The sequence below is a fragment of the Ciconia boyciana genome, chromosome 2 (assembly GCF_034638445.1).
Source record: "Ciconia boyciana chromosome 2, ASM3463844v1, whole genome shotgun sequence".
In the NCBI taxonomy this organism is placed as follows: domain Eukaryota; kingdom Metazoa; phylum Chordata; class Aves; order Ciconiiformes; family Ciconiidae; genus Ciconia; species Ciconia boyciana.
The window spans coordinates 25,871,047-25,896,021 of NC_132935.1; the positions used below are offsets into that span (position 1 = coordinate 25,871,047).

At 54.0% G+C, this 24,975-nt stretch overlaps 1 protein-coding gene and 1 long non-coding RNA gene across 2 annotated transcripts; both read left to right on the top strand.

Moving 5' to 3' along the window:
• The first annotated feature begins 993 nt into the window (after positions 1-993).
• GDF6 (growth differentiation factor 6) lies at positions 994-14,517 on the top strand. Its single transcript, XM_072852153.1, has 2 exons — positions 994-1,452; positions 11,795-14,517. The coding sequence occupies exons 1-2, from the start codon at positions 1,116-1,118 to the stop codon at positions 12,652-12,654; spliced, it is 1,197 nt and encodes a 398-aa protein (XP_072708254.1). The 5' UTR covers positions 994-1,115; the 3' UTR covers positions 12,655-14,517.
• Positions 14,518-16,735: 2,218 nt separating this feature from the next.
• Positions 16,736-23,518, top strand: LOC140647493 (uncharacterized). The gene is made up of 3 exons (XR_012040788.1): positions 16,736-16,965; positions 17,096-20,709; positions 20,910-23,518. It is a non-coding gene; the product is annotated as an uncharacterized lncRNA (long non-coding RNA).
• The last annotated feature ends 1,457 nt before the right edge of the window (positions 23,519-24,975 follow it).

The following is a 24,975-nucleotide window of genomic DNA, read 5'->3' on the forward strand; positions in this document are numbered from 1 at the left end:
CCAGCAGCAGCAGTGCCATGGTTCAGGCAGGAGGATGAGAAGGAGGTCAGGAAGAAGCAAGGAGGGAGCAGGACACGTAGGGTAACGCAAGCTTGCTACCATGCTTTGTCCATGGCTGTGAACCCTAGACAGGTGGTTGGATGAAACCATTTGGAGAGCTGACACCAGTCTTATACTGGAGGATGCATCTCTGAAAAGCCAAATAAAAAGGGGTGGGTGAATTCTTGTTTCTGCTCCACTGCGGTCTTCTGTATGACCAGCGCAAGGAGGATCTGTGCCCTGCTTAGGGAAGGCTTTCGTGCCTGCCCCAGGCTGCCCTGCTTATCTTGCCAGTGCTGCCTGCCCAGCGCTGCCCAGCGCTGCCTTTTCCCAGGCCCCAGCCTGGCACCGTGCTCTTCTCAGGATGGTCCCCTCTTGGTGGCTGTGCGGATTTTGAGAGAAGGAGAACTTCTCTGGCTCACAGAAGGTCTCCGGCTCTTTGCTCCTGTGCTTTCCCTTCCCTCTCTGACGAGTGGCAGGGCCTGCCCCAAGGCTGCCCGCTAGCTGGGCCCTGGCGCATCCCATGGCAAGACCCCCACTTTCTGCCAAATCCTCCTTCTTGAGAGACCTGGCAGGCACGCGCCGTGGGAATTCGGAGAGCCTGAAGGAAGATCATTAGCATCGCACGAGTCTGCCCGCACCCGAAACTGCAGCCCAAGAGGCACCTGAACACACCCCAGCATCGGTCGGTTGGCGAGAAGCGGTACCCGCCGGGTGGCAGCAAGACGCGCAGCATCTCTCCCCGGCCCGCGTGTCCACTTCCCGCGTGGAGTCCACAGCGAGGCGGGAGCGAAGGGACCCCCAAGCACCCGACCGCGGGGTGTCCCGCCCCACCGCGGACCGCCCCGCGGGGGCGGGCTGGGTGCCCCCATGGGGGCACCCAGCCCGCCCCCGCGGGGCGGTCCGCGGCGGGGCGGTACCCACGGGGCGGGGCGGGCTGCTCCGGGCCGAGCCCGCCCGGGTGCAGTCCCCGCTCCGCACCACGCCGCCGCGCAGTCCCCGCGCCGCTCCGTGGGCCGCCGGAGCCGCACGTCGGGCCGCCCTCCTCTTCCTCCCCACCGCCGCCGCCTCTCGCTATGAATGCACGCCGGGCCCTGCTCTCCGCCGCCTTGCTCGCCAGCCTCCTCTGGGATTTACCTTGCTGCCTCCCGGCTTCCCTCCCCGCCGCCTCGGAGCTTGCCGCCTCCTCCAAGGGCGGACGGGGCCGCAGGGTGCCGCGGTCCCCACGGGAGAACCGCCCGCGGCAAGAGGGACACGCCGTGGGCCGGACGCTCCCACGGGTGGAACCCCACGAGTACATGCTGTCTCTGTTCAGGACTTACTCCATCGCGGAGAAACTGGGCATCAACGCCAGCTTTTTTCAGTCGTCCAAATCGGCCAACACCATCACTAGCTTTGTAGACAGGGGACGAGGTAAGTGTTGCCCCCCCACGCCCCTCACCGTGCCCCCGGGGCTGCGGGCGCCCCTTCCCGCGGCGCTCTGCGGTGCGCGGCTGCCGTCCCGCGGAGCCTGGCGCTGGGGAGGGGGGGAGCGCGCTGCATCGGTCACTGGTGTTGCCCCCCCGCCCCGGTACTGCAGAAAAGTGGATCTTTCGGTAAATTATGGGTAGCGTTGTTTTATTTTAAAGCAAACTGCCCCGCGGCGCTGAACCCGGGCGGCTACAGCCGTAAATGCTGCGTGCGAGAAACACGCGTGTTCGTCCCCGACTCATCGCAGGGTGGTGGGAAACACGCCCCAGCTTTGCAGGCGCACTTTGGGTGCAAATGCAACCTCGGGGGAAAAAAAATCGCTCTTCTGCTTTCTTTCCGCCTGCCGGAGAAAGGATCGCTCTTATCGCTGCGGCTGTAAGGCAAATAGAAAGTTCAAACTGGCCGAGGGCAAACACTGGCTGCCTAAAGCTGCTCTCGCGTAGGGTCGCTTTACCGGGGTTACCTGGAGGAGCACCAGCCCCGTTTGAAAGCGCTGGGGCTGGGAGGCAGCCGGCTCCGCTGGCGGGGAGGCAGCCCTGAAGCCCAGGTGACCCCCGGTCCCGGGGCTCGGCGGGGGGCGGCCCGGGCTCGCCGTCTGCTTCGGGGCCGCATCCTCCGTCCTGCAAGCCTGGGGGGTGCGGGGCTGGCCCTCACCCGTCCCCGGGCCGGGGGTGGCAGCGGGGTCCGCTCGCCCGGGCCCTCGGCTGCCCCGCGGCGGGGAGCCCGGAGGAGGGGAGAGGACGGGGCGGGCGGCGGGGCCCGGGGCCGGCCGGGCCCCAGGCCTTGCCCGCGCTCCCCCCGGGCGGCACCGGTGCCGCGGGGCTCCCGGGACCACTCGGCGACCTGCAGCCCCGGCCGGGCCCCTGCTTTGCTTTTCTCTCGTTGTTTTATCGCTCGTACTCGGGGCGGCGGGTGGAGATTTCCCGGCGATCCCGAGGAAAAGAGAATCTCCCTTCCCTCCAGAAGCCCCCCTTTTTTTTTACGTTACCCTGGTTTGCGAGCCATTAACGACAGTCTAATTAACAGGTTCTTCATGAAGGCTGTGCATTCTGTCCTTCCCCCCCCCGCTTCGAAGACCCTCCCCTCCCTCCGCGGCCCCCCCGCGGCCCCTGCCCGTGTACCTGCCGGCGGCTGGCAGCGGCGTCCCGCGGGGCCGGGGCAGCCCCCCGACCTCCCCGCTCCCCAGCCCTTTCGGGGCCAAACGCAGCGCCGGGGAAGCCTCCCGGCTCCCCAGAGCTACGGGAGCCGCTCGCTCCCCGAACCAAACCGAACCCGAACCAGCCCTCTCCGCCGCCTCCCGGGGCCGGCAGCGTCTCCGCCTCCCCAGCGCCCCTGGCTCACCCCCTGCCCCATCGCCACCCCTGGCTCGGGGGTCCTCCCCCGCGGAGGGGGCTCGGCCGCGCTCTTCCTCTCCCTCCCCGGTGCCCATCGCGCCCCCCTGGGCTCGGGTGGGTGCGTGGAAGCGCCCACGGCGGGTGCCCCCCGCGGTCGGAAGAGCCCAGCCGTTCTCGAGGGGAGAGGGGACACAAGGTTTTTGCTTTCCGCCTTCGCCTTATGGGGGTTGTTTTCTTCGACGCTGTTAAAAGTGGGGGGGGGGGGGGAGGACTCGCTTTCTAGAAATACGGTTTCGAAAGTTCTGCCCTCAGAAACGAGCTGTCCCGCTTTCCCCGCCGGAGGGGAAACGGGGTGCTAATTCTGCGAGCCGCGAGGGAATAGAGCCGCGCTCAAGATCATCTTATTCTTGATAACCAGAAGAAAGACAGTTAATTTAACAAATTTAGCTCATCTCGCTGCATGGGAGATTCTACTCCGGGGGAAGTGATTTGCTAACAGAAGTCCTGGTTTGATTAAGGAAAAGCCTCACTTTTCCCCATTGATTTTGATTTGATGTGTCACAGGCTGTGACCTTCTGCTGGACCTTCTGAGGGTTGCTTAGCATCAAGCCACTGATTGGAGTATTTCAACTCAGTGATCTAATTGAGTGTTCATGTCATAACATATCAAATATTGTCTAGTCTCTCATAATGAAGCGGACCAGCCAATGGCACATCACCAAAAAACTTCAAGAGAGCTTCCGTTCCTCTGAAGTGGTAGCTATTTTACTGCCCACCTCCCCGTGGGCTCCTAGCCCAGTTAATTGGCGAGCTGGAGTTGTGCTGATGATGAACAGTCTTTGCTCAGGGAAAGCGGGGAGGAGGGGGGGAAGTTTCTGTCAATTCATTTGCAGACAATATAGCCGCCCAAATTGACCCAATTAGATGGGCTGCTCTTTACCTAAGCGGCAGCTCCGGGGGACGGCAGTGGCCGTCCCTCCTGCCCGCACGGCACCCTTCGTCGCAGGATTTCGGGGGGAGAAATCGCCCAGAGAGGAGCGCGAAGCAGCTTTTAGTCCTGCCCAGAAATTCCCTTCCCGCACGGCGTGGGCTGCTGTGCCTGCGTGTCCGTGAGAGCGTCCCGCGGGAAAGGCAGCTGGGCTGCCGGCTCCTGCAGCCGCCCCCGGCCGCGGCAGCCCCGCCGCCAGCCCGTCCCGCCGCCAGCCCGTCCCGCAGCCAGCCCGTCCCGCCGCCCTCCGCGCCCGCGGGGCAGAGCGCTTCCCTGCCCGCACCAGCGACCGCCTCTTGTTTCTTCCCTTCCCGCTTGAAGCTAGCGAGATCGCTCTCAGGCTGGCTCGCGAGGAGGAAAGCCACACCACCGCATTATATATAGACACATATATAATTTTCTTTTTTCCCAGGGGTAGAAAAAGAGCGCAGAAAGGGGGGAAAGCGTTTGCGATTCCCTCTTTTCCACCCCCTCCCGCCCCTCACTCGCTCCCCCTTGTTACGGTCGCAAGATCAGACAGGACCTAGCTGAATGTAGGAAAATTACTGTTGGCACATGAAGTAACTCATTAAAACGCAGATGGTGCTCTCGCTGGCCTCAGGACCCCCAGCATTGGAGCTCCACAGTAAGGCAGGACAATTAGGAGCTGCAAGGACTCCACCAGGCAGGGGGAAAAAAAAAAGAGAGCGGGAGGGAGCTGGAGAAGGGAGCTATAAACAAGCAAATCCACAGCTAGCAAGAAACGCGGCACGGCCCGGAACAAACCGAAAACAAAAAAGAAATAGCCGGGGTGCGAGGGAGCGCAATTTTCAAAGGGATCTCCCGTGGGAAGGGAATGCCACAGGGGCCGGCTGCCGTGGGTTCACCTCGCCTTTCCCTTCTGTGTCTGGAGAGCTGCCCGCAGCCGCGGTACCGCGGCCGGGCTCCCGCATACGAAACGTTGAGCTCCGCGCCTAAGGGACGGGGAAACCGAAATGGGTCGAGATCGTCTCCTTTCTCCCTCCCCGTTTTCTTTGTGCAGTCTCGTGTTCCCGTTGAGAGGCAGCCGATTCGGAGGGGCAGGGGTCCGACCATCGTTATTTCGCTCTTGCCGTTGGGGTCGGGAAGGGGGTGAGGAGAGGGGGCAGGAGGAAGGGGGGATCCCGTGTGCAGAAGCTGGAAGTGGCCCGGCTGTGCATGTGGCAGAAGAGAAGAGCGTAAATCCCACTTGAAGTTCATCTAGTGCAACATGTTTATGCAAAACAGCGGGTTTCTGGGTGGACCGAAAGCTGCAATACAGTGTAATCTGTGCAGCGCCTTTGCCCAGGCAGTGTTGTCGTTGGCAGAAGGAAAATGAAATATAAGCAGGGAAGTATTTTAATGGGGAAGGAGGGAATTCACAACTGTTAATTATTTGGTGACCTTGTATTCGATTTGTTTGAGCCCCTTATAAAAACACTAATGCAGACCAGACGGCCGGAGCGCGGCAGCAAGCAGCCGCTTCTCATCCCCGCCGTGCGCCCGGGGAAGGAGCGAGCGGCCCGGCCCGGCCCGGCCCGGCGGCGGGGCCTCCGCGCCCGCGGAGCCGGCAGCGCGGGGGCAGGCGGCGGTCGGGGAGCCGGCTGCGGCTCCGCGCTGCCTGCACTGAGGGATATTTACAGGGGTTTGGTTCCCGTCCCTTCGTCCCCCCCCCGCGCTGCGGGAGCTGCGGGAGGGAGCGGAGCGGAGCGCAGCGCTGCGCGGGGGCTGGGGCGCGGGCGGAGCGGGCAGCGGCGCGGCGCGTCCCCTCGGAAGCCGCGGCCGCAGGGCTCGGCTCTCCCTGCTGAAAATCGGGGGTTTCGGACGGTTTGTTTGGGGTTTTTTGGTTTTTTTTGTTTGGGTTTTTTTTTTTCTTTTTTTTTTTCCTTTTGCGAAGGCGCGGGGGTTTGCGCACAGAAGCGCAGCGGGACGGGGAGGGAGGTCTGGGGAAAGCAGAGCCCGCAAGCGCCGGGAGACGGAGCCCCGCGGCCGCTCCGCGGCACAGGTACCTCGGCGGGGCGGTGCGCGGCCGCGGAGCCGCTCTGCTAACGAGAAGGAGTCATTAAAGCCTATCAAGCCATTCCGGTGGCTCCTGATTTTTTATTTTTAATTTTTAAATCCAGAAGCCCCCCTGCGGGGCTTGCTAAGAGGCCCGCGTTTAATTTTTTTTTGTTGTTCTTTTTTTTTTTTTTTGGGGGGGAAGGAGAACGGTAGGACCGAGCTCTCCGCTTCGGGGGTGTTTAGTTTCCGCCGCCCGCGGGACGATGCCGTGCCGCAGCCTGGGCCGGCCCCAACCGAGCGGCCCGCGGGGAGAAAACCCGGCGCAGCCCGGGGCAGGCGGGCGCCTCGCCCTTCTCATTTTCCTCCTCGCTTCGTAGTCCTATAGAAAAAAAGCAGCCGATCGGAGAAATGCTCGTTTCCTTGCGATTTCGGGGCAGGCTGGAAGTGAGGTTGGGCGTCCTTGCGTGCCTGGAGTCTGGTTTCTGAGCGAAAGGGGACGTTTCAGTCCTTGCTAGTTGTGGCCAGATCTGTATGTTGTGTTGCTGTATCCCGGCGCTTCCCCATGTATGGCTCAGAAATATCCTCCAAAGCGTCCCCTCGCTCCATGTCTTAGCTCCGAGCGCTGGGAATATGCAGTCCGATTTTCTCAACGCGAATAATATTGGAGGGGTGGTTTCTCCTCGATCGCAGTATTTCGGGTAGCGAAACGGCCGCCAACGGGGAAAGGGAAGGGGACTCAGTCAGCGTCTGTTACAGCAGGTAGAAACCCTCCAAGGAAGCCCCTCTCCGCCTCGGCGCGTCTCCCGGGGCGATGCCTGCAGACGAGGGGCCCGGATCCCCGCGGGATGCCCCGCGGGTGTTGCGGCGGTCCCTCTGCGCCCGAGGGCCGAGCGTCGCTCGTGGGAACCGGGGAGGCGGCGGGAAGCGGCCGTCGGCAGCGGCGAGCAGGGGAGCGGGGCGAGGGCAGGCAGCCTTCCCGGCGCAGGTACGGTAAAGCGGTGATCAAAGGTATGTCGCAGCCAGGTGCCTCCCCGCTCCGGGGGAAAAAAAATGGAAACAGCCCTCCATCAGCTCGCCGGGGTTTTGGCAGGGTTGCGAACTCGTCCGAGGAAGGTGTGGTCTTTCCCAGTTACTCGATAGCGAAGCGAACGAAACGTTTAAATCTAATCATGCGGTGTAATAAAAAACCACGGCGAGGCAGGCGCTGGGAGATGCGGAATTGAAACCCGGAGAAATACCACACATGGAGAGTCAGCCCCTCGTTTCCACAGCTCGGGTAATGCTCCGAAAGGAATACCTGTCAGCCCTGCGACTCTGCAGACAACGTGTGGGTAGCCCCTCGCAATTACGAGGGATATATGTTTTAATTTCCAGATTATTGTTGAGCGAGCTCCTGCAAAGGGTCTTTAAACTGCAAATGTGCTTTTGGTTTGCGAGTTTAAATATGGCTTGAAAGAGAATTTGGGAATGGGAAAATTCTTCTTGAATGTGGTTTGGGTATAATTTGCAGTGATGTAAAGTTAAGATCTGAGCCCTGATGAATTGGCTGGGAGCCCAGTACCTGATCTGCCATGAAAAGGGAAACTCTGTGCAGCCTTCGTTAACCCCCGGCTCGCCTCAAAGCCCAGGCTGCCGGCGAGAGAGCGAGCCCGGGAAGCGGCAGCGGGTTCGCACGGAGAGTTAAAGGAAACGTCCCAACCCCGTCGTTCATTTAACCTTGGAGCCGATAAACCGCCGCCACCGCAGAGCGGAGGGAAGCGGGGGAGGAGGCGGCGGGGCCCCGGCGCAGCCCCCGGCCCGGCCCGGCCGGCGGAGCAGCGGGCACGCCGCTGCCCGGGCGCTGTGGGAAGGGCAGGGAGGAGCGGGGCTGCTCTTCTCCCCCACCGCTGACACATGCTGAAGTTCCAGGTAGATCTACTCCCTTCTTCTCCCCCTCCTTCCCGCTCCCGGTACTTCATCTTCGCCCGAAAAAATAAACAACGGAGAGCCGAAATACAACTAATACTTACTGCGTAACTAACAGTCATCTAAATTAACGTTACAAATATAAACACCCCTCTCCGGTGCGTTTTCTGCATGTGGCTTTCCCCAGCCCGGCTGGATGTGAGATGACTTTGCTGCTCTCTCCAAGTATTTCGGTAACGGGAATAACGATCGTGACAGCCTCAGCTGGCCTGAGGAAAAGGCAGGTCTCGAGCTGGCTGTTAGAAGCCCCGGATTTCACCCCAGCCGCTCCTTGGGTTCAAAGGAGAACGGAAGAGGACCAGCCCCGATCCCGTGAGGGATCACACGGAGGCAGAGGGACAGCCAGGGTGTCCCCACGCCCTCGCTGCTGCCGCTCTTTGTGTGCCGGGAAGGCGGCAGCTTCGCTGGAACAAAGGGTCCCCAAACCAGACCCGTCTCTCCCCGGTTTGCGGAGGCTCCGGAGGTACCGCTTTCCCTCCCCGCCCTCCGCTGCTTTTCCCACCCTCTCGACTGCGCTGGGAGCGAGCCAGTGCTGGTTTAGGATTATGTATTCATCTGGAATTATTAGGTTACAAGAGTGAATAAATAGCGTTTATCTGATCGGATTCAAAGCTGCTTATTTGAAACAACCGGCAGCCCTGCCCCTTTCGGGGCGAGGAGCGGCAGCCGGCAGCTGCAGGAATCAGCGGGAGTTTTCCAGCGCAGAGTCGGTGCTGCCCAAACCCGGCTCGGAGACCGGCTTGCCCGGGGGCACATTTCTCTGCCGTTCGGCCGTGTCCCCAGCGTGCCATGCCACCGAGCCAGCCGGAGCGGCCGTGCAACGCGTTCAACCTCTGCCGAGCTGGAGCTTCGAAGGATGCTGCTGGGGAGCGCCTTGTGGGCGCACCCTCTGAGCAAGCCGCTGACACCCGCAGGACCGGAGCCGGCTTCCCCCCGCCCCGCTGCATGACAGGGGTCTGCAGCCCCTTTATAAACCGCTTTCAGCAGCGGGGGCCCGCGGGGAATTCAGCCTCCCCTCGCTTCCCTCCCGTCTAACCCGCACGCCTGGATGTCACCCCCGAGGGGGCCGAGTCCCCGCGCCGCAGCCGCCCGCCTGCGTGGGGGCTCCCGGGGGGGACCGCGTGTCCCCCCACCCCTCTGGAAAGGGCTGTCCTCCCCTTCCCCGAAAGCCCGGGCGGCCGGCCACTGCCACCCTGCTCCTGCCCCCTGGCAGGGACGCGGGGCCCCAGGGCGGGGGCACCGGCCAGGAGTAGGACGGGGAGGCGGGTGGGTGGGGTGTCTGCTCCGGGGGGACAGAGGGCTGGAGGCAGCGCTCCCCCCACCTCCACCCCATCGCGACAGGGGAGTATCAAACAGGGCGGGCATCTCCCTTTGAAACCAAGCCTGAGCCCCCCCAAGCAGAGAGATGGCTTAAAAGCGGAGCTGTGCCCAGCCCCGGCTCTGCCCACACCCTAAAGCCGGGGGTGGGCCCAGGCAGGGGAGGCGCGGATCTCGTTTCCCCGACGGTCGCTGGAGCCGTTGGAGGAAGGTGGGAGGCAGCTCGGCGGGGCCAGGAGACCCGGCTGCGCCGTGTCGGATGCCCGGGCATCTGATAGATGCTGGGCGCAGGGGAAGCCAAAGGCGAGAAGGAGGAGGAGAAGGAGGAAGGGCACCCGCGCGTCCTTGCCCGAGGGATGCACATCCCCTTCTGTCTGAAGCCCCCAGTCCTGCCCGGGACCCCCCTGAAGAAGGGACAATGGCCCCGGAGCTCTCCTGGGCTGCCGTACCCTCCTCCCGCCACCCAGGCGCACCTCAGCCCCCGGCCACAAGCGTGTGATGGGCGGAAAAACACCCCCAAACCTACAAGCGACCCACGGGCCAAATCCTGCTCCGTCCCTGCAGCGCTGCCGAGACCGTCCAGCGCCCGTAGGCAGCTCCCGCTGGATTTCGCTTTTCTTTTCAGCAGCTGTTGTCGTCACCCGGGGCTGTGACGACGTTTTTCGGGCTGCGTGCGTGTTTTCCGCAGACTGCCCCCCGGGCCCTCCCGAGCGGGGTGCGCGGCCGGCCGGGCTCCCTCTCGCTCCGGGCTGTGCGCTCCTCGCCGGGGAAGGAGCGGCCTCGCCGCGGGGACACCGCCGAGCCTGCGCCGGGCGGCGGGGGCAGGGAGGCGGCAGGCCTGGGTCCAAACTGCCCGGGATGCGCGAAGGGACTGACCTGTTTTCGCACCGCTCCCCGCGGCGCGCAGCCCCCGCGCAGCGCAGCGCAGCGCGGCCGGGGCGGGAGCGGGGGCGGCTCCGGCCCGTGAACTCCCTCTCCCCGACCGACCCGCCGTGCCACGCCGGGGCGAGGCGGAGGGCAGCGGCCGCGCTCCGGCCTCCTCGCCCCGGGGGCACGGCAGGCGTGCTGTGCCCGGCGGGCACCCAGCTCCGCAGCCGGGGATGCCGCGTGGGTGCGCGGCCCGGGCGGGCGGCGGGGCCTCCCACGGCGGCTCCCCGCGGGGCGGGAGGGATGCCGGTGCTCGGCCGGCAGGCAGGCTCCGCCGTGGGCTCCCGTGGCCCGGAGTGAACTCCCTGTCCACGCTCCATCTCCCTGTTGGCGTCTGGGGGAACACGCGGCGACGCAGGGCGACTTTCGAGTATGCTAATCCGCACTGATTAACCGCACGTTAATCCGCATTGATTTTTACATTGCTGCGGCGCGTCTGAAGGTCTTGGTTTGCATAAATCATCCCGTTGTCCCTCCTGCCCTCCGGGAGGTTCCCCCAGACCTGTCAGGTAGAGCCGAGGTTGTGAAATACACTGATTAGGCATGGCAATGACCTTTGATATCAATAAATAACAGGGGGCTGTCTATTTCTTTAGTCTCCGTTTCTACCCCTGGAGCGGGCTGAGCTTGGAAAAACGGCGAGGGGCTGCTGAACAGAGGCTCCAGTGACACTTTTACTATTGAAACCTACACAAGCTTTACTAGCTTCTGGGGAAACCCAGGGGCTTTGGGAATTTTTGTATTTGCTGGGTTGTAAACATTTTATTGGAAAGCAGCTCAGGGGAATCTGGTTTGCTTTCTGCGCTGCACTTCGTACACCAATGTGTCAAAAAAGAAGTCCAGGTTTTTCTCTTGATGGAGAATATATATGTGTATATGTATATACGTGTGCGTAATGTACATGAGCACACAAACATTGCCAGTCCCACATTGCTGGTGGGGCTGACGGGCAGAGGATATGCGTGGAGCAGGGGCTGCCTCTGGTGCGGGAGAGCGGTCTCCTGTCTGGTGCGGGTTCTTCCGTACCTCCTCTCCTTTTCCGCTTCTTCTTCTTCTTCTTTCTCTTCTCTTCTCTTCTCTTCTCTTCTCTTCTCTTCTCTTCTCTTCTCTTCTCTTCTCTTCTCTTCTCTTCTCTTCTCTTCTCTTCTCTTCTCTTCTCTTCTCTTCTCTTCTCTTCTCTTCTCTTCTCTCCTCTCCTCTCCTCTTCTCCTCTTCTCTTCTCTTCTCTTCTCTTCTCTTCTCTTCTCTTCTCTTCTCTTCTCTTCTCTTCTCTTCTCTTTTTTCTCTTCTCTTCTCTTCTCTCTCTTCTCTTCCCTCTTCTCTCTTCCCTTCTCCTCTCTTCTCTTCTTCCTTCTCCTCCTTCTCCCTTCTCCTTCTCTTCTTTCTCTTTCTCTTTCTCTTTCTCTTTCTCTTTCTCTTTCTCTTTCTCTTTCTCTTTCTCTTTCTCTTTCTCCTTCTCCTCTTCCTCTTCCTCCTTTTCCTTCTCCTTCTCCTTCTCCTTCTCCTTCTCCTTCTCCTTCTCCTTCTCCTTCTCCTTCTCCTTCTCCCCGCCCTCCCCCGGGCCCGGCTCGGGCCCGGCTCCCGGCGGAGCCCCTGGTCCCGGTCCGGGGGCGGCCCCGGCTGGGGGGCGGGGGTGAGGCGGGCAGGAGCGGCCCCGGCCGGGCAGCCGGCGGCCCCGCCCGCCCTTCCCCTCCTCGGAGACCTCTCGGCGGATCCCCCCGAGCGCAACTGACTGTAATTATTTTTTATCTCGCAGACGATCTCTCGCCCGCTCCCTTGAGGCGGCAGCAGTATGTGTTTGATGTATCGACCCTCTCGGAGACGGAGGAGCTGGTGGGGGCCGAGCTGCGGCTCTTCCGCCGGGCCCCCCGCGGCCGCCCGCCGCCCGCCGCCCCGCTGCACATGCAGCTCTTCCCCTGCCTCTCGCCGCGGCCGCTGGACTCCCGCGCCCTGGACCCGCGGGCGGCCCCGGCCGCCGGCTGGGAGGTCTTCGACGTGCGGCAGGGCCTGCGGGAGCCGCGGCCCTGGAAGCGGCTGTGCCTGGAGCTGCGGGCCTCGGCGGGCCGCGGGCCGCCGCGCTGGCTGGACCTGCGGGGCCTGGGCTTCGGGCGCCGGACGCGGCCGCCGCAGGAGCGGGCGCTGCTGGTGGTCTTCACCCGCGCCCGGCGGCGGAGCCTCCTCGGGGAGCTGCGCGCCGAGCTGGGCGCGCCGCCGCCCGCCGCCCGCCGCCCGCCGCCCCGGCGCCAGCGGCGGACCGCCTTCGCCAGCCGGCACGGCAAGCGGCACGGCAAGAAGTCCCGCCTGCGCTGCAGCAAGAAGCCGCTGCACGTCAACTTCAAGGAGCTGGGCTGGGACGACTGGATTATCGCCCCGCTGGAGTACGAGGCCCACCACTGCGAGGGGGTCTGCGACTTCCCGCTGCGCTCCCACCTGGAGCCCACGAACCACGCCATCATCCAGACCCTCATGAACTCCATGGACCCCGGCTCCACGCCGCCCAGCTGCTGCGTCCCCACCAAATTGACTCCCATCAGCATCCTCTACATCGACGCGGGCAACAACGTGGTGTACAAGCAGTACGAGGACATGGTGGTGGAGTCCTGCGGCTGCAGGTAGCGGGCGGGACGCCCCTCGGCGGCAGCCGGGGCTGCGTCTGGCGGAGATGCGCCGGCGGCGGCGAGCGGGCACCGCCCGCGCCCGCCCGGAGCGCGGCTGGGCCGACGGGACCGGCGGGCGGCGGCCGCCCGGAGCGGCGTGTGGCGGCGGCCCCGGCGCCGGTTGTCCGCGGCAGCGGCCCGCGGCGGCGGCGGCGGGTGCTCGGGCAGCGCCCGCCCGCGGCTGCCGTGCGGGGAAGGGCGAGCGGGCAGGGCGGGCGGCGAGGGCCCCGCCGGGTGCCTTGCCGGCTTCCCCTCCCTCCCCCGGGGTTTATCTGCGATCTGTCCTCCTCCCGCCAAGGGTGAAGGCAATTCACCGAGTACAAAAAGAGTCGGGGGAGGGAGAGGGAGCAGCCTGCTCCCGCTCTCTGAAGTTGCTCCGGAGAGGGCTGTTTCATTTCTGCCCGCTCTCTTTCACATTCCTGCAAGATTACCAGCCAGAAATAGCCTACGGCCCCCCACCCCCCCGAAAGGAAAAAACAGAAAGAGAAGGGGGGGGGGGGGAAGTGCTCAAGATTGTAATTACCAGTTAGGTTTTGTTTTAAGACAGCAATGAAAAACTGTGAAGAGCGAAGTGTTACAGAAAGCACCACCTGGGTGGATTGGAAAGGAAACTCCTTCGGATGTCACGAAGGGTGCAAGGATGCCATTGCCAGATCTCTGGGTAGCTCTAGCTCGGCAGCCCTCGCAACCTGCAGCAGTATTACACGCAAATGTTGTGCTGGAGAAGGCGTCTTATGTAAGATTTCTGTTTCTTTCCAACCTTTGGTCTCAGCTGTGGCTTCACCTGAGGAAAGTGCACTTCGAAGCATGCCTAGCCCTTTCTTAATGTAACTATTATGTTCGTAGTTTCCGGCTTTTCCCCAGTGATTTCTAGAATTGTTGGCTTATCTGGTTTCGCAGAGCTACAAACTGGTGGGAAAAAAAAAAAAAAAAGAGAAGAGAATAATAATATAAAATGCTAATAAAAAGACTCGACCAGGAGCAATAATTTAAAATGCACATTTTGCTTTGGATGCACTGTTGTTCATATAAAAGTTGTAAATATTTGTTTATTTAAACAGACTGAAAAGTGCAAAATGGAGATGAACAACATGCATTTCTTTTTTTAATGTACAAAACATTATATGCACTCGAAATGTTATAATTTCTAATATTTTTAAAAGTTTATATTTGAGTTGTACAGAATTAAGCATTAATCAAATATTTCATCCTTACTTAACATTATCGTTTCCTTAAGATATTATTACAAGATTTAAATTCTGTGCTAATAATGGAGAAAAGAACTTTTTTTTTTTACTGTCTACCTCACTATAATGCAAGTATTTACAACTCTAAAGTTATCTGAGGTGAATTAATATTCAGAACATTTTTACAATACACCTTTACTGGACGATACTACAACTATTACTGTATTATTAAACGTGTTTTTTTTCCAAAAAGTCAGCTTGCTTTTATATCTTCTATTATTTGGTTAAGTAATTCCGAGTTCTCAAGTAAACATTGGCTCCACTTCTAAAATGCTGCAGAGTTGAGTTGGAGCAAGTGCCACTTTAAGACTTACCTAGAGCCATTCCTCCAGTCTGAAGACTTTTTGTACTCTCACAAGATCTTTAGTTTCATCTTTGGTATATGCCAGTGGCATAAAGCTGCATTATGTTTTTATGCATTTTATGCGATGATTACTGTAAGTGGGAGAATGCTTTAAGGGGAAGAATTCAGGCAAACATTTGTAAATCTCATCTGTACTGGGCACGTTTATATACACTGTATGATGATGACGAGCAAAAGACAATGAATGTTTTATAAATGATATTTATTTTGATGCAATGGGTAATATATTTATTAAATATTTCCTGGCTATCTCTTAGATAATGAAGAACTATTCAATGAGTAGCTGTTTCAGTAAGAGAAGGACTCCCCTCCTCTCTCGCAACATTGCATGCGGAGAAGGTGGTGCAGGCAGCGTGGGGGCTGTGAGCCCCACTCTCGGAAAAAAAAAAGCCTCATCTTATATGCAGAAGGGCTGAAAGAGCTGCTCACCTTGTGGAATGTGTTTGAAAACAAGGTTCTTTTCATGGAAAGCGGAATTTTTTTACCACATCACAAGATCTGATCACACAGGTTTTTCTCTGGCCAACTTTCACTCCCTCGGACTGGTGCTTGAACAAAGGATTGCAGAATCGGGCCCGAGTGCTTGAATAGCAGCAGCTGAGAGACCTGTGGAAGAGTCCAGCCTTAGAGTTGGTATAACTGCATGAGGAATATTTCTTTTTAGTACTTAATAGTGTTTCAAGTTCATGACTAATAGTAGATTTGGAAATTGCAGCTTCAAAAAGAGCTTTAATTTTAAAGCTGGGTTAACTGTTTGCAGCTCTGACTGGTGTGAACTTTGGTTGCTGCTCCGACCACACTGGTTCAGTCTTCTGCTATGGATCAAGCTCCCGCTCTCTTTATGAAGGAAAGCAATGGGAAAAGGAGGCCTAACAGGCTGGAATATGCTCTCTGAGGAAAGGTAGTCAAGATACCTAAGATGCCATCAGCTGGAAATGAACACCATGTAAAAATCTGAAATTTTACAAAATTCACAGGTAGCGAAAGCTGAATGAATCATCTCGTTATTTTGCTGTCTAGTGAGCAAATGAATTATCACGTGTACAGACAATGCTTCAGCTAAAACCATACACTGAGGTTTTCAATGCAATTTCCTTTCCGTGTAAAAACCAATATCGCTTCTGTTGCAAGCCCGTACATCGCATGCTTGGTAGCAGGCAGTATTGTCACTGAGCTGTCCTTTCTGCTCCGCCTCAGTCGTGGCTTTGGGGAGCTTCATCAGACAAAGTTCAACCGTGGGAGGCCTAAGAAATCTCTCCTCAAAGGAAGTCCTCAAAGAGGCAAGAGAGAAGATTTTGCTGTCTTGGATGTACAGTGTAGAGCAGTTTGTACCTTCTCCTACATTAGCTGAATTTTTGGTGACATCTTTAATGGCCAGAAAAGGTTTGAAAGCTCTTTGTCCCAAATGTCTGGTCTGTGCTTGTTAACCTCCAAGGGAAGTGAGAGGACCTGAAAAAAAGGCAAAAATAGTCAGAATCTGCAGTATCTGCTTTGGAGACAAACCTTTTGGATTTTGCTTACGGAAAGAGAGGAAACACTGGCCTTTCTCAGCATGTGCTCTGGATGCTATAGCTAATATAACATTATCTAAGCCCATTTTGGCAAGTCTGCTATTCCTAAAGATGGGATCTCTGCTCATTTCCTTTTTTAGGTCTGCAATATTCTTTTGCACAAAACTGAGAAGGAGCACTACGGTGCCGAGAAGGAGAAGTGAAAAGATACAGCAAAGCTGATCGATGGTCTTTCCTTCCTTGTGCCTCCCTTCCTCTCTCCCACCCTCCCCCCAGGAGCTAACCAGTAAACTGAACAAAAAATACCAGTAATTATTTTTTCAGCTTTTACCACAAATACTGCAAGCCTTTGTTACAGAGAAATCCAAATATGGAAATTCAGCGGATGCACAGCTCAGATCTCTTTGTCCTGCCAAAGTAATATGAATTTTCTTTTCCATTTCTCAACTCCCCATGCTCAAAATCATATTTAAAAAGGGGAAATGATTTCTTTTATTATGTTGCTGGCCAGAAGAGGGAGCAGAATCTATGAAGTAGCGGGAATAGACACCAGCGGACAGAAGACAGCTGAAGTCGATCTGGCTGATGGTGTGATTCATATCAGCAGACGTTACACAATTCATCCATCGCGCTGGCTGTGTTGCTCAAATGCAAGAAAATGACTGGCTCATCTTTGAAGTCTAGATATGCATCAGAAGAATTAAATTCTGAGTATTTGAATGAAAAAATAGCATGGGGCTTAAGCCCTTACTTTGTAAGTACTGCTCCTCCTTTTTGGACTGCAGACTCGCTCTTACAATGATTTATGGGAGGGGTGTATTTTTGCAAATGGTTTTTGTGGGAAAATGCTGAAAACCCCCCCATGAACAGTAGATCCAGTCTTCCTCTTCACTATCTCCACGTAGATGAGAGGTCAGTCTTTACTGAAATGTATAAAATAAGCATGTTTATTTTTTAGACCTCAACGTTTAACCTCAAACTTTAGCTGAGGGACAGAGTTGATCACATTGTATGAAACATCTTCCTTCATAACCCCTTAATCTTTGTTTCAGAAGCACATCTGAAGCTTCAAGGAAGTCAAGTGACTGAACCTCACCCTTGTCAATCATTCAGAGACTGAGCAGCAGGACAGCAGATTTCAATAGCCTGTAATTTGTTCTCTCACATAGCGGCCATGTGCTATAAAGGAGTATACTCCCCTAGAATGGAGTCCTCTTGTCAGCATTCAGCTATATTATACGATTAGATTTCCAAATATTTGTTCTTGTTCCTTTGCAGTGTCAGACTCGTAAACTGAGGATGTTCCAGCTGTTCATAATTGTGAGGGAGGAGAGTCAACATATTATCCCTGCTATGCTCATCAACTGCCTATTTCTTGATGACTGCAGCCTTGAAAAGTACCACTGTCTTAGTTAATATACATTACTATTTAGCTTACTGTACTGCTGGGAATTAGAAAGGGTTCTCCCAAGGTTGTAACTGGAGCTAATTTCGCACGGCATCAGCCTGACGCAGTGTATGGGACCCTGTATTTGCCCATGTACTAGCATTTTGACAAAACTGGCGTTCATTTAGACTATGTATGCCGTCAGCCCTCTCTTTGGAACTGAGAAGTATGGAATCGGACTGGGGACTTCTAGCCCATAAGACCACTTTCCTACTAACAACTTTCTGTGCCATTTTTTAGGAAGACTTAGGAGAATTTCCATCCTATGGAGCATTGTTTAATCAGTGAAAAAAACCATTGTTTTTCAGAATGTGATAATTTTATTACTAGAGAAGAACAAGTGAGAAGACTCCTAGGACACCAGTTTTCAACTGGGTGGGCAGGAAAGACCTCAGGTGAATAAGAAAACTGGAGGTCTGGTTGACAACGCATTTCTAGAGTGGAAGTGGGAAATTGCAGGAGGGCCGTAGAAGAACAAAAGGGATAACGTAAGGGCAAACTGCCAAACATCTGAGATGTCTTTACACTAATGCTAAGAGTATGGAGAATAAACAGGAAGAACTAGAAGTCTTGGGACACAACAAAGGCGGCAGTTTAATCAGCATCACAGGCTCAGTGGAATAAATTGCAGCACTTCGATATTAGCAGAGAGAGTATAAGTTGTGTAGGAAGGACAGGCAGGAAAAAAGGGAAGAGTATTATCTGGTATATTAGGAATGTGTAGAAGGCCAGAAAGAGGGGAGAGACAGAGCTGTTGGAGATAAAATAGAGAGGAACTGTAAAGATCTACTAATGATTACTTAATGAGGAGGAGGACATCGATGTCACATTTTTTGAGCAACTACTGGGAGTGTCTTGAGGATATGAGGTAGTGGTAATTGAGGACTTTATCTAACCAGACATCTGCTGTAAGAAAAAAAACCCACAATCCAACAGCAGAGCACAGACAGTTCCTCAAGTTTTTGGAATGTGTTGGGACAACTTTTTGTTTCAAAGAGTGGAGGCAGTTACAGGAGACATGGCCAGATAAGCTATGATAGATATGACTAATAAAGAGAAACACTGGAACACAATTGGAGCTCATGTGTCTGGAAAAGGAGGATTGAGAGGAGGAGAACAAGACTAAATGACTCCTGTAAGGCAGATTTCCTCATGTTAGGGAATTGATAGGGAAGGTTCTGCGTGGAGGAGCCAAAAGGAGAAAGGAGCTTAAGGAAACAGCCAGTTTGGAAAAAGTCCTTCTTTAAAGATCCCGAAGGAAGCTATCCTGCTGGCAAGGAGGACAGCGTTGGAAGAAATCGGGAGGCCGAGGCAGGAGCCACTTGGTTATCTGACAACAAAAACCCACCTTACAAAAAGTGAGCAAAGACACTGTACTAGGAAAAGTAAAAGAGAAGGGCTGAAGTATAAAGAATGCAAAAGGGACCAGAAAAAGAAATGAGAAGAAAAGAAGGAAAAGGGTTATCACTTCACGGGGATGGTGAACAAAGGACAAACAGAGAGGGCTGAAGTGTGAAACACCTTCTTTGCAAGTAGGGGACACCTGATATGAGAGGCCGAACACACTTAGAGCTAGCAAGGGAATTGAAACGCAGGCCACAGAAAAGAAGTGAAAGAACATTTGAATAAAGTGTATGTACTCAGGGCAGGAAGTCCTGGGGACGTTTGCTCTGGTATAATTAAAGAACTAACCACAGTAATTTCTGAAATATTAACATGTGTATTTAAGAACATGCAGAAGAATTAAGAGGTACCAAGAATTACAGATCAGCCAACCTGTCTCAGATATCTCAAACACTTTGAATAATACTGCAAAAAATTCAAGTGCTTCATATAGTAGCAACTGCAGAATGATAACGTGATAAAAACATCCAACATGAATTTATCCAGATAAATAATCATACTGAACTAGTCTAATGTACTTCTTTGATAAGAGTGAAATGAAACTCGAGCACTTAAGCAAATGGGTTTCCAAATGATCTTGCTACATTAAAGGGGTGGTTTGGCAGAAGTACAGTAAAATGTAATAGCAACAAGTGCACAATATTACACTTAAGGAAGGATAACCTCAGGCATAAGATGCAAAATCTGGCTAGATAATGGTTCTGCAAGAAAGAATAAGGGCTTTATAGTGGAATGAATTCTGAATATGAGGTAATAAATGATGCTGTTGCCCAGGATATTCCAGGATATAATAACTGGGATGTTAGATGTGGGAAATGCTCTGTAGTGCTTTGGACTGATGAGAGCTCAGGTAAAGTTTTGTGTCCAGTTTTAAGGTCACGCTCTTGCAGATCATTTTCTGATGTCTTCTGGACCATTGGTGGTCTGCTGATCACAGACTGACCAGCAGGGCCTGGCACCTAAATACATCTGGGCACAACAGATACGTATGTAAGACTGGGCAGCTCATGGCATTTTTTGGCTTCTTTGTCTCTATGCTCTGAGAAGTATTTTCAAATATGTCTACCAGGATGGGCCTTGCTCAGTCCCTCACCATCGGAAGAGGAAGGAGTGGAGCTCAGTGCACAGAACCCTCTCTGCAGTGCCACAGCGCCTGAGGTCTTTTCATCATAAACTGCCTGAGACCAAGGAGAACTGGATGCTATGGTACTCCTAAAAACTCTGTTATGCACTCATCTGCAATTAACTCCCTTGAGAAATACAGGCCTGAATTTTGCTCTTAAAATGGGAAAAAGGGGATTTATTGCGATGCCTATTGTGGCACCTAAACTGGACAGTACTCCTGCTGGGCTGTCATTAGTACTGAGCAGAGTGGAATAAATGTCTCCCATAACTTTATATAAGGCATTCTGTTTAATTCAGCCAGCTGAATGCTTCAGAATGAGAGAGACACTTTGTTCGCTCCCACTCCGGTGGAGTCCTGCGCTGGGCAAGAGTTTCTTGTTGCCATCATAAACCAGACAATGGCTCATGGCATGACAACAATGTGCTGTTTTGATGGGCTGCTGTGAATTCACTAGGCGTGATCTGCTGTTGATGCTTATGCTGTCCAAAAAAGTCCCAAACCTCAATCTGCCTAAAACCAGTTATCTCCACTTTCCAGCACATATTCTGCACCCAGCACTGTTGTGTCCTGCGGCTGACTCCCAAATACTTTTCAGAGACTGGGTTTTATGTCTTCAAGAGCTTTAATTTGGCATTGGCGTTCTGTTTGTCATTTACTATTCATATTGGTTCAGATGAAGATCTCTGGAGAGGTGTTTTGGATCTTGTTGTGATCAGCCAGATAAAAGCAACAGAAAGCTGTGGTCCCTCTTGAACCTGAAGTCCTTCGGACCTGAGAGGAAGTGGTTCTTGGGTGTGTCTGCAGGCCCTCGGCACAGCTGTGAACTGAATACAGCGTACCTGGTCATCAGTCCCTTCACGTACGTCTTTCACTAGCGAAGAAGATCAGCATCCAGTATGCCGCAGGCTCCCAAATGTTAGTTGCTTTGTTCTGTTATTTTAGAATGAAATAAATGACTACCGTCATCCACAACTGGAATTCTGTAAAACATACTCCTGTCCCCTTTTGTCAATACCTAACACCAAGCCCTGTGAGCAGACTCTTTTCATTAACAGTGCTGAAGTTGTGCTGACCCTTCTTTATCATTCAGTTGCTGTTTCTTTTTGTTCTTTTAGACTAGAGTCTAAAAACCTATTTAACCTGGGATGTACCTCTGCCAAAGGCTGGTCTGCTGGGAGGCAATGCAAACAAATTCATCACTGACGAAACAGGCAGCAGAGCCATCAAACGTAAAGCAGCTACAGCAAGTCTGGCTGAAAGGTTTTGAGAGAGAAAGAGGAAATAAAGAAGAAGAAGTGTTCATCATTTACGGACTTCTCAAGTATTTCTGACTTCACATTTCTTCCTAAGGAGGAATGGGCCTCCTTAGGAGAAGATGAATGCCTGAGGGGGTGAGGCAGATGGGATCACCCTGGGGCCATTGGAAGTGTGGCAAACAATTTGAAAGCATTCACATTTTCTTGAAAAAAACCAAAAAATACTCTGTGTTGCCCGATTGACTTGTCATAGCAGTTAGTCTGTGCAAGGAGAAGCTGTCTTCAACATGCATGAGCATTTTCTGAATTTTTCTATACTTCTGAGTGCTATAGTATTAGAAACTGCTGAGACATCTAGTCTCTAGCTGCCTTTTAAGTATTGCACTGTTACAGATGTGAAAGGGCTAGAGCAGCTTAGAGAAAGCCTGAACGATGTACTCCTACATATCATGCTTTGTATAGCTTGGTAGTCCTAGCGTGTCTGCTAATATTTCTTGCTCCGGGTTCTGCTCTGTCCACTCTCAGCAGCCGCCAGGACAAACTCCTCGGTGTGAAGGTGGAATTTGTTTCAGATGGCACAGCCCAGTGGTAATGCCTTCTCCTCCCTACAGCTTTGTTTCTGGTCTTTTCTGCTTGTGGCACAAGCTTCACTAGAAACTCCAGGGCATTTAGACTCATAGCCTAGCAAGAGAGTTTTGTTTTGTGCGAGGAAGTATATGCATTCAAATTCAAAGCAGATGATTGTTTTATGCAGTGTCAAATTCTGTGCAGATGGAACATGATATGATATGTTGAAGTGGGATATATAGCATATGGCCATAATTCAGGGAAACACATTTCTCCAGCTGGATACCTGCTATTGAGTTGGAAAACATGTGTCCTGCGTTCTGGTAGGCTTCTACCAGAACAGTGAGAGGACATAAAAGACAGGTCATTCCTGGTATTGAGTATCAGCTAATACTTACATCTGTCTCACTGGTTTCATAATGCTGTTCAGAATTAAGCCTCCTGTTGTCACAACAGGCAAAGTACAACCGAAAAAAAAGCTATTGCTGAGCTCTGTCCCCCAAGTACATGTTGAGAAGCCAACGGATGCAAACAGGCTGGACTACTTTGCATGGCTGTGACTTTGGGCTGGCATGCCCATGCCTTCTCCTTTCCTGTCCCTGGGGGAAACGAAGCCCACGCTGCCTCAGGCCGCAGCACTTCTTCCAGGCACCAGCCCCCGACTCTTGGGCAGAGGGGCTGCGGTTCTGCCTTGCTCCTGTATGTCCTCGCAAGGTGTGGGCATCATTTCGCAGCATCCCTAAGCTGGCAGGAGCTGAGCTGTACGCAGCAGGCCTATTCCTCAAGGAAAACAGGCCCATGGAGAGGTGAGCTGTAAGTGACTTAAGCTGTATTAATCATCAACTTATGCCTCCTGCCAGGCAGAGGTAGGCTGTGCGTGCAGTTTCTCCTGTGGTTCAACTGCTAAATACCTCGTGGTCAGACTCATGAGTAATTACCTGCCTCAGCCTACTTTTAAATAATGAAGCAAGTATAAACCATTGCCCTGCAGTGATCCATCCTTTTCAATGCTGCTGTTCCATGCCTGCTGATCACCCGCTCTGCTCCCTTGCACCCATCCAGGCTCTGACATCGCTCCATTCCGTCCCAGCCAAGCACAGAGCTAGTAAATAACCATCGCTCGCTCTCCTTTGCTCAGGCTAACAACACCCCCCTTTCACACCCTTCCCTCCGCTTTTTCCTTTGCAGACTCTGTTCATTTTGTGCTTAGTTTTACTTTCAAGACCTTGTGCAGCCACCTACCAGTCTGGATGTTGTGGTTTCTCTGGGCACAGTCCCCCAGCCCCCTTGGAGATGATGGCATCTGCTCGTTCCTCCTGCCCCTCCCTCTCCAGTTGTGGCTTTTTCCACGTTAGTCACCCCTTCCTACTCCCAGATCCCAAATCTCTCATCATGCTACAAAAATTGCGTTTTCTTCAGGAGCGCGGTACCCTTGAAATCCTGCTTGTTCAATTCACCCCCCTCCAAGACTAACATGGCAAAATGCTGATAGCGAAGGTGGAGGCTGTCTCTGGTGTGCAAAAACCCTGTTTTCCCCAGTGCCTTTTTTTGCTTTCTCATTTGTACATAAAAATGGCTACAATTTTTATGACGCAAAGCTCTTTCCTCCCACTGGAAAAGACAGATTTCTAAGAAGAATAAAAGAGATTTTCATGTGGGAAAAATATCACTGAAAAATTTTCACTGTTGGTATTAAAGAAGCTTTTGCAAGGATGGAGGTAAAATACCACTTTCTGTGACTTTTCATCTCTGCCTTCTCCATTTTTTCAATACCAAGCACCAAGCAAAATGAGAAAAGACAAAGTCCTAAAGACTTGAAGTTATTTTTTATAAACAAAGTGAGCATTTTCATTTCATTAAAAACTCAGCCACTTAGCAACCCTCCTCACCCCAGTGTGGTTTTGTTTCATTTTTTTTCAAAATCAGCGGCTGTTCCCCTCCTCAGCAGGAGCTGCTGCGGCAGCCAGGATGCTCGGGGACCCGGTGGTCCCAGTGCCGCAGGAAGCAGGTGCAGGTGAATGTGCTGGTCCCTGGTGCACCACAGGGCTCCCCGGGAAGTGTCGGTGGCCCCGGGAGCAGGGTCGGCACCTTCCTGCGCTGAGCACACCTTCCTGGCACGGCTGAGCGATAAACCCTGGTGCCACGCTCAGCCACGCTGGCTTTTTCCGAGTGCGCTGATGGCTCCTGCTTGACCTAACCTGACACAACTTGCACGGTGCAACCCATCCCCTCTTTTCAGAAATTCAAAGAGATTCCTCCTAGAAGGCTGTGGGAAGCAGAGAAATATGTATGTGACCTGAGGGCAGGCGTAGGTGGCTCCGGTGCTGGAGACCTCTGGAGCAGCTCGGTATTTCCCTCTTGCAGATAGCCTACGATGTATCTCGATGTGGCAAATGCTGTAATTACGCTGAATATTTCTAAAAGTTTTTTCATGCTGCAATGAGGACAGAAAACAGTAACACAAAGACAAACATTGTCCAGCACAGAGAGTGTGGCAATTGCAGCACGTTTTCTGTCATTACATGTTGCAATTTGCAACAGATCCAATGTAGTTACATTCCTGTCCCCTTCCTGCACAATTATTGCGAAGTCTGGGTTCCACAGGCAACAAAACCCTTAGATTTTAAAATGTTAATCTTATTAACAATATCAAATGTACAATTTAAAAGAAAAAAGAAAAAGAGCAGGTAGAAAGCAAATTGCAGAGCTCTCGTGCATTGGATTTGCATTTTTCTGCTGGGAGAAGGGAGGATATCATGTCACTTATGTGACCAGCAGTGGCTCAGCAGCACAGCCCCAGTTCTGAATATCTGTGATCAGATCAAAATGCAAAAGCAGGGGTGGTGCTCAGAGGTGTGTGAGGGACTGAGCTGCTCATAAACACCGAGTGAGCAGAAAAGGCATAGCATTTGTCAGTTAAGTGTAATGAACACTCTGCTTCAGGCTTTGGCTCAGACATGCCCCCGGGCGATGCCTGTGGGGTCTCCCTGAGGGCCCTGGGGTAGCGGGAGGAGGTGATGATGGCTCTGCAGTGTGTCTAGGCACTGCGAGCGGCTCTTGCTCCGGTGGAGGGAGTTCAAAGAGCTCATCGCCACGTCCCTTTCCTGGCCCTCCCTGGTCCTCTGACCCTGCAGAGGAAAGCTCTGCTGCCCGTTCGGGGTGGGAGAAGCTGGAAGGAGGTGAGCGTGTCACTTCTCTGAGATGGCAAATGCTCCGTGTGAAGATGATGGCTCGTGTGCCAGGGCAACGAAGCAGGTCCGAGCTCTGCGAACAGCATCTTGCGTGAAAGTGAGGAATGCAATCAACAAGGAAGAGCGATGCCTGTTGGAAAGCGTGGTGTATGCATTGAAGCGACCTT

Bases quoted from the DNA above. Each gene is read 5' to 3' on its own strand.
- GDF6 (XM_072852153.1), top strand. From the start codon at position 1,116: ATGAATGCACGCCGGGCCCTGCTCTCCGCCGCCTTGCTCGCCAGCCTC. The intron at 1,453-11,794 runs GTAAGTGTTGCC...TTTATCTCGCAG, and splicing joins CTTTGTAGACAGGGGACGAG to ACGATCTCTCGCCCGCTCCC.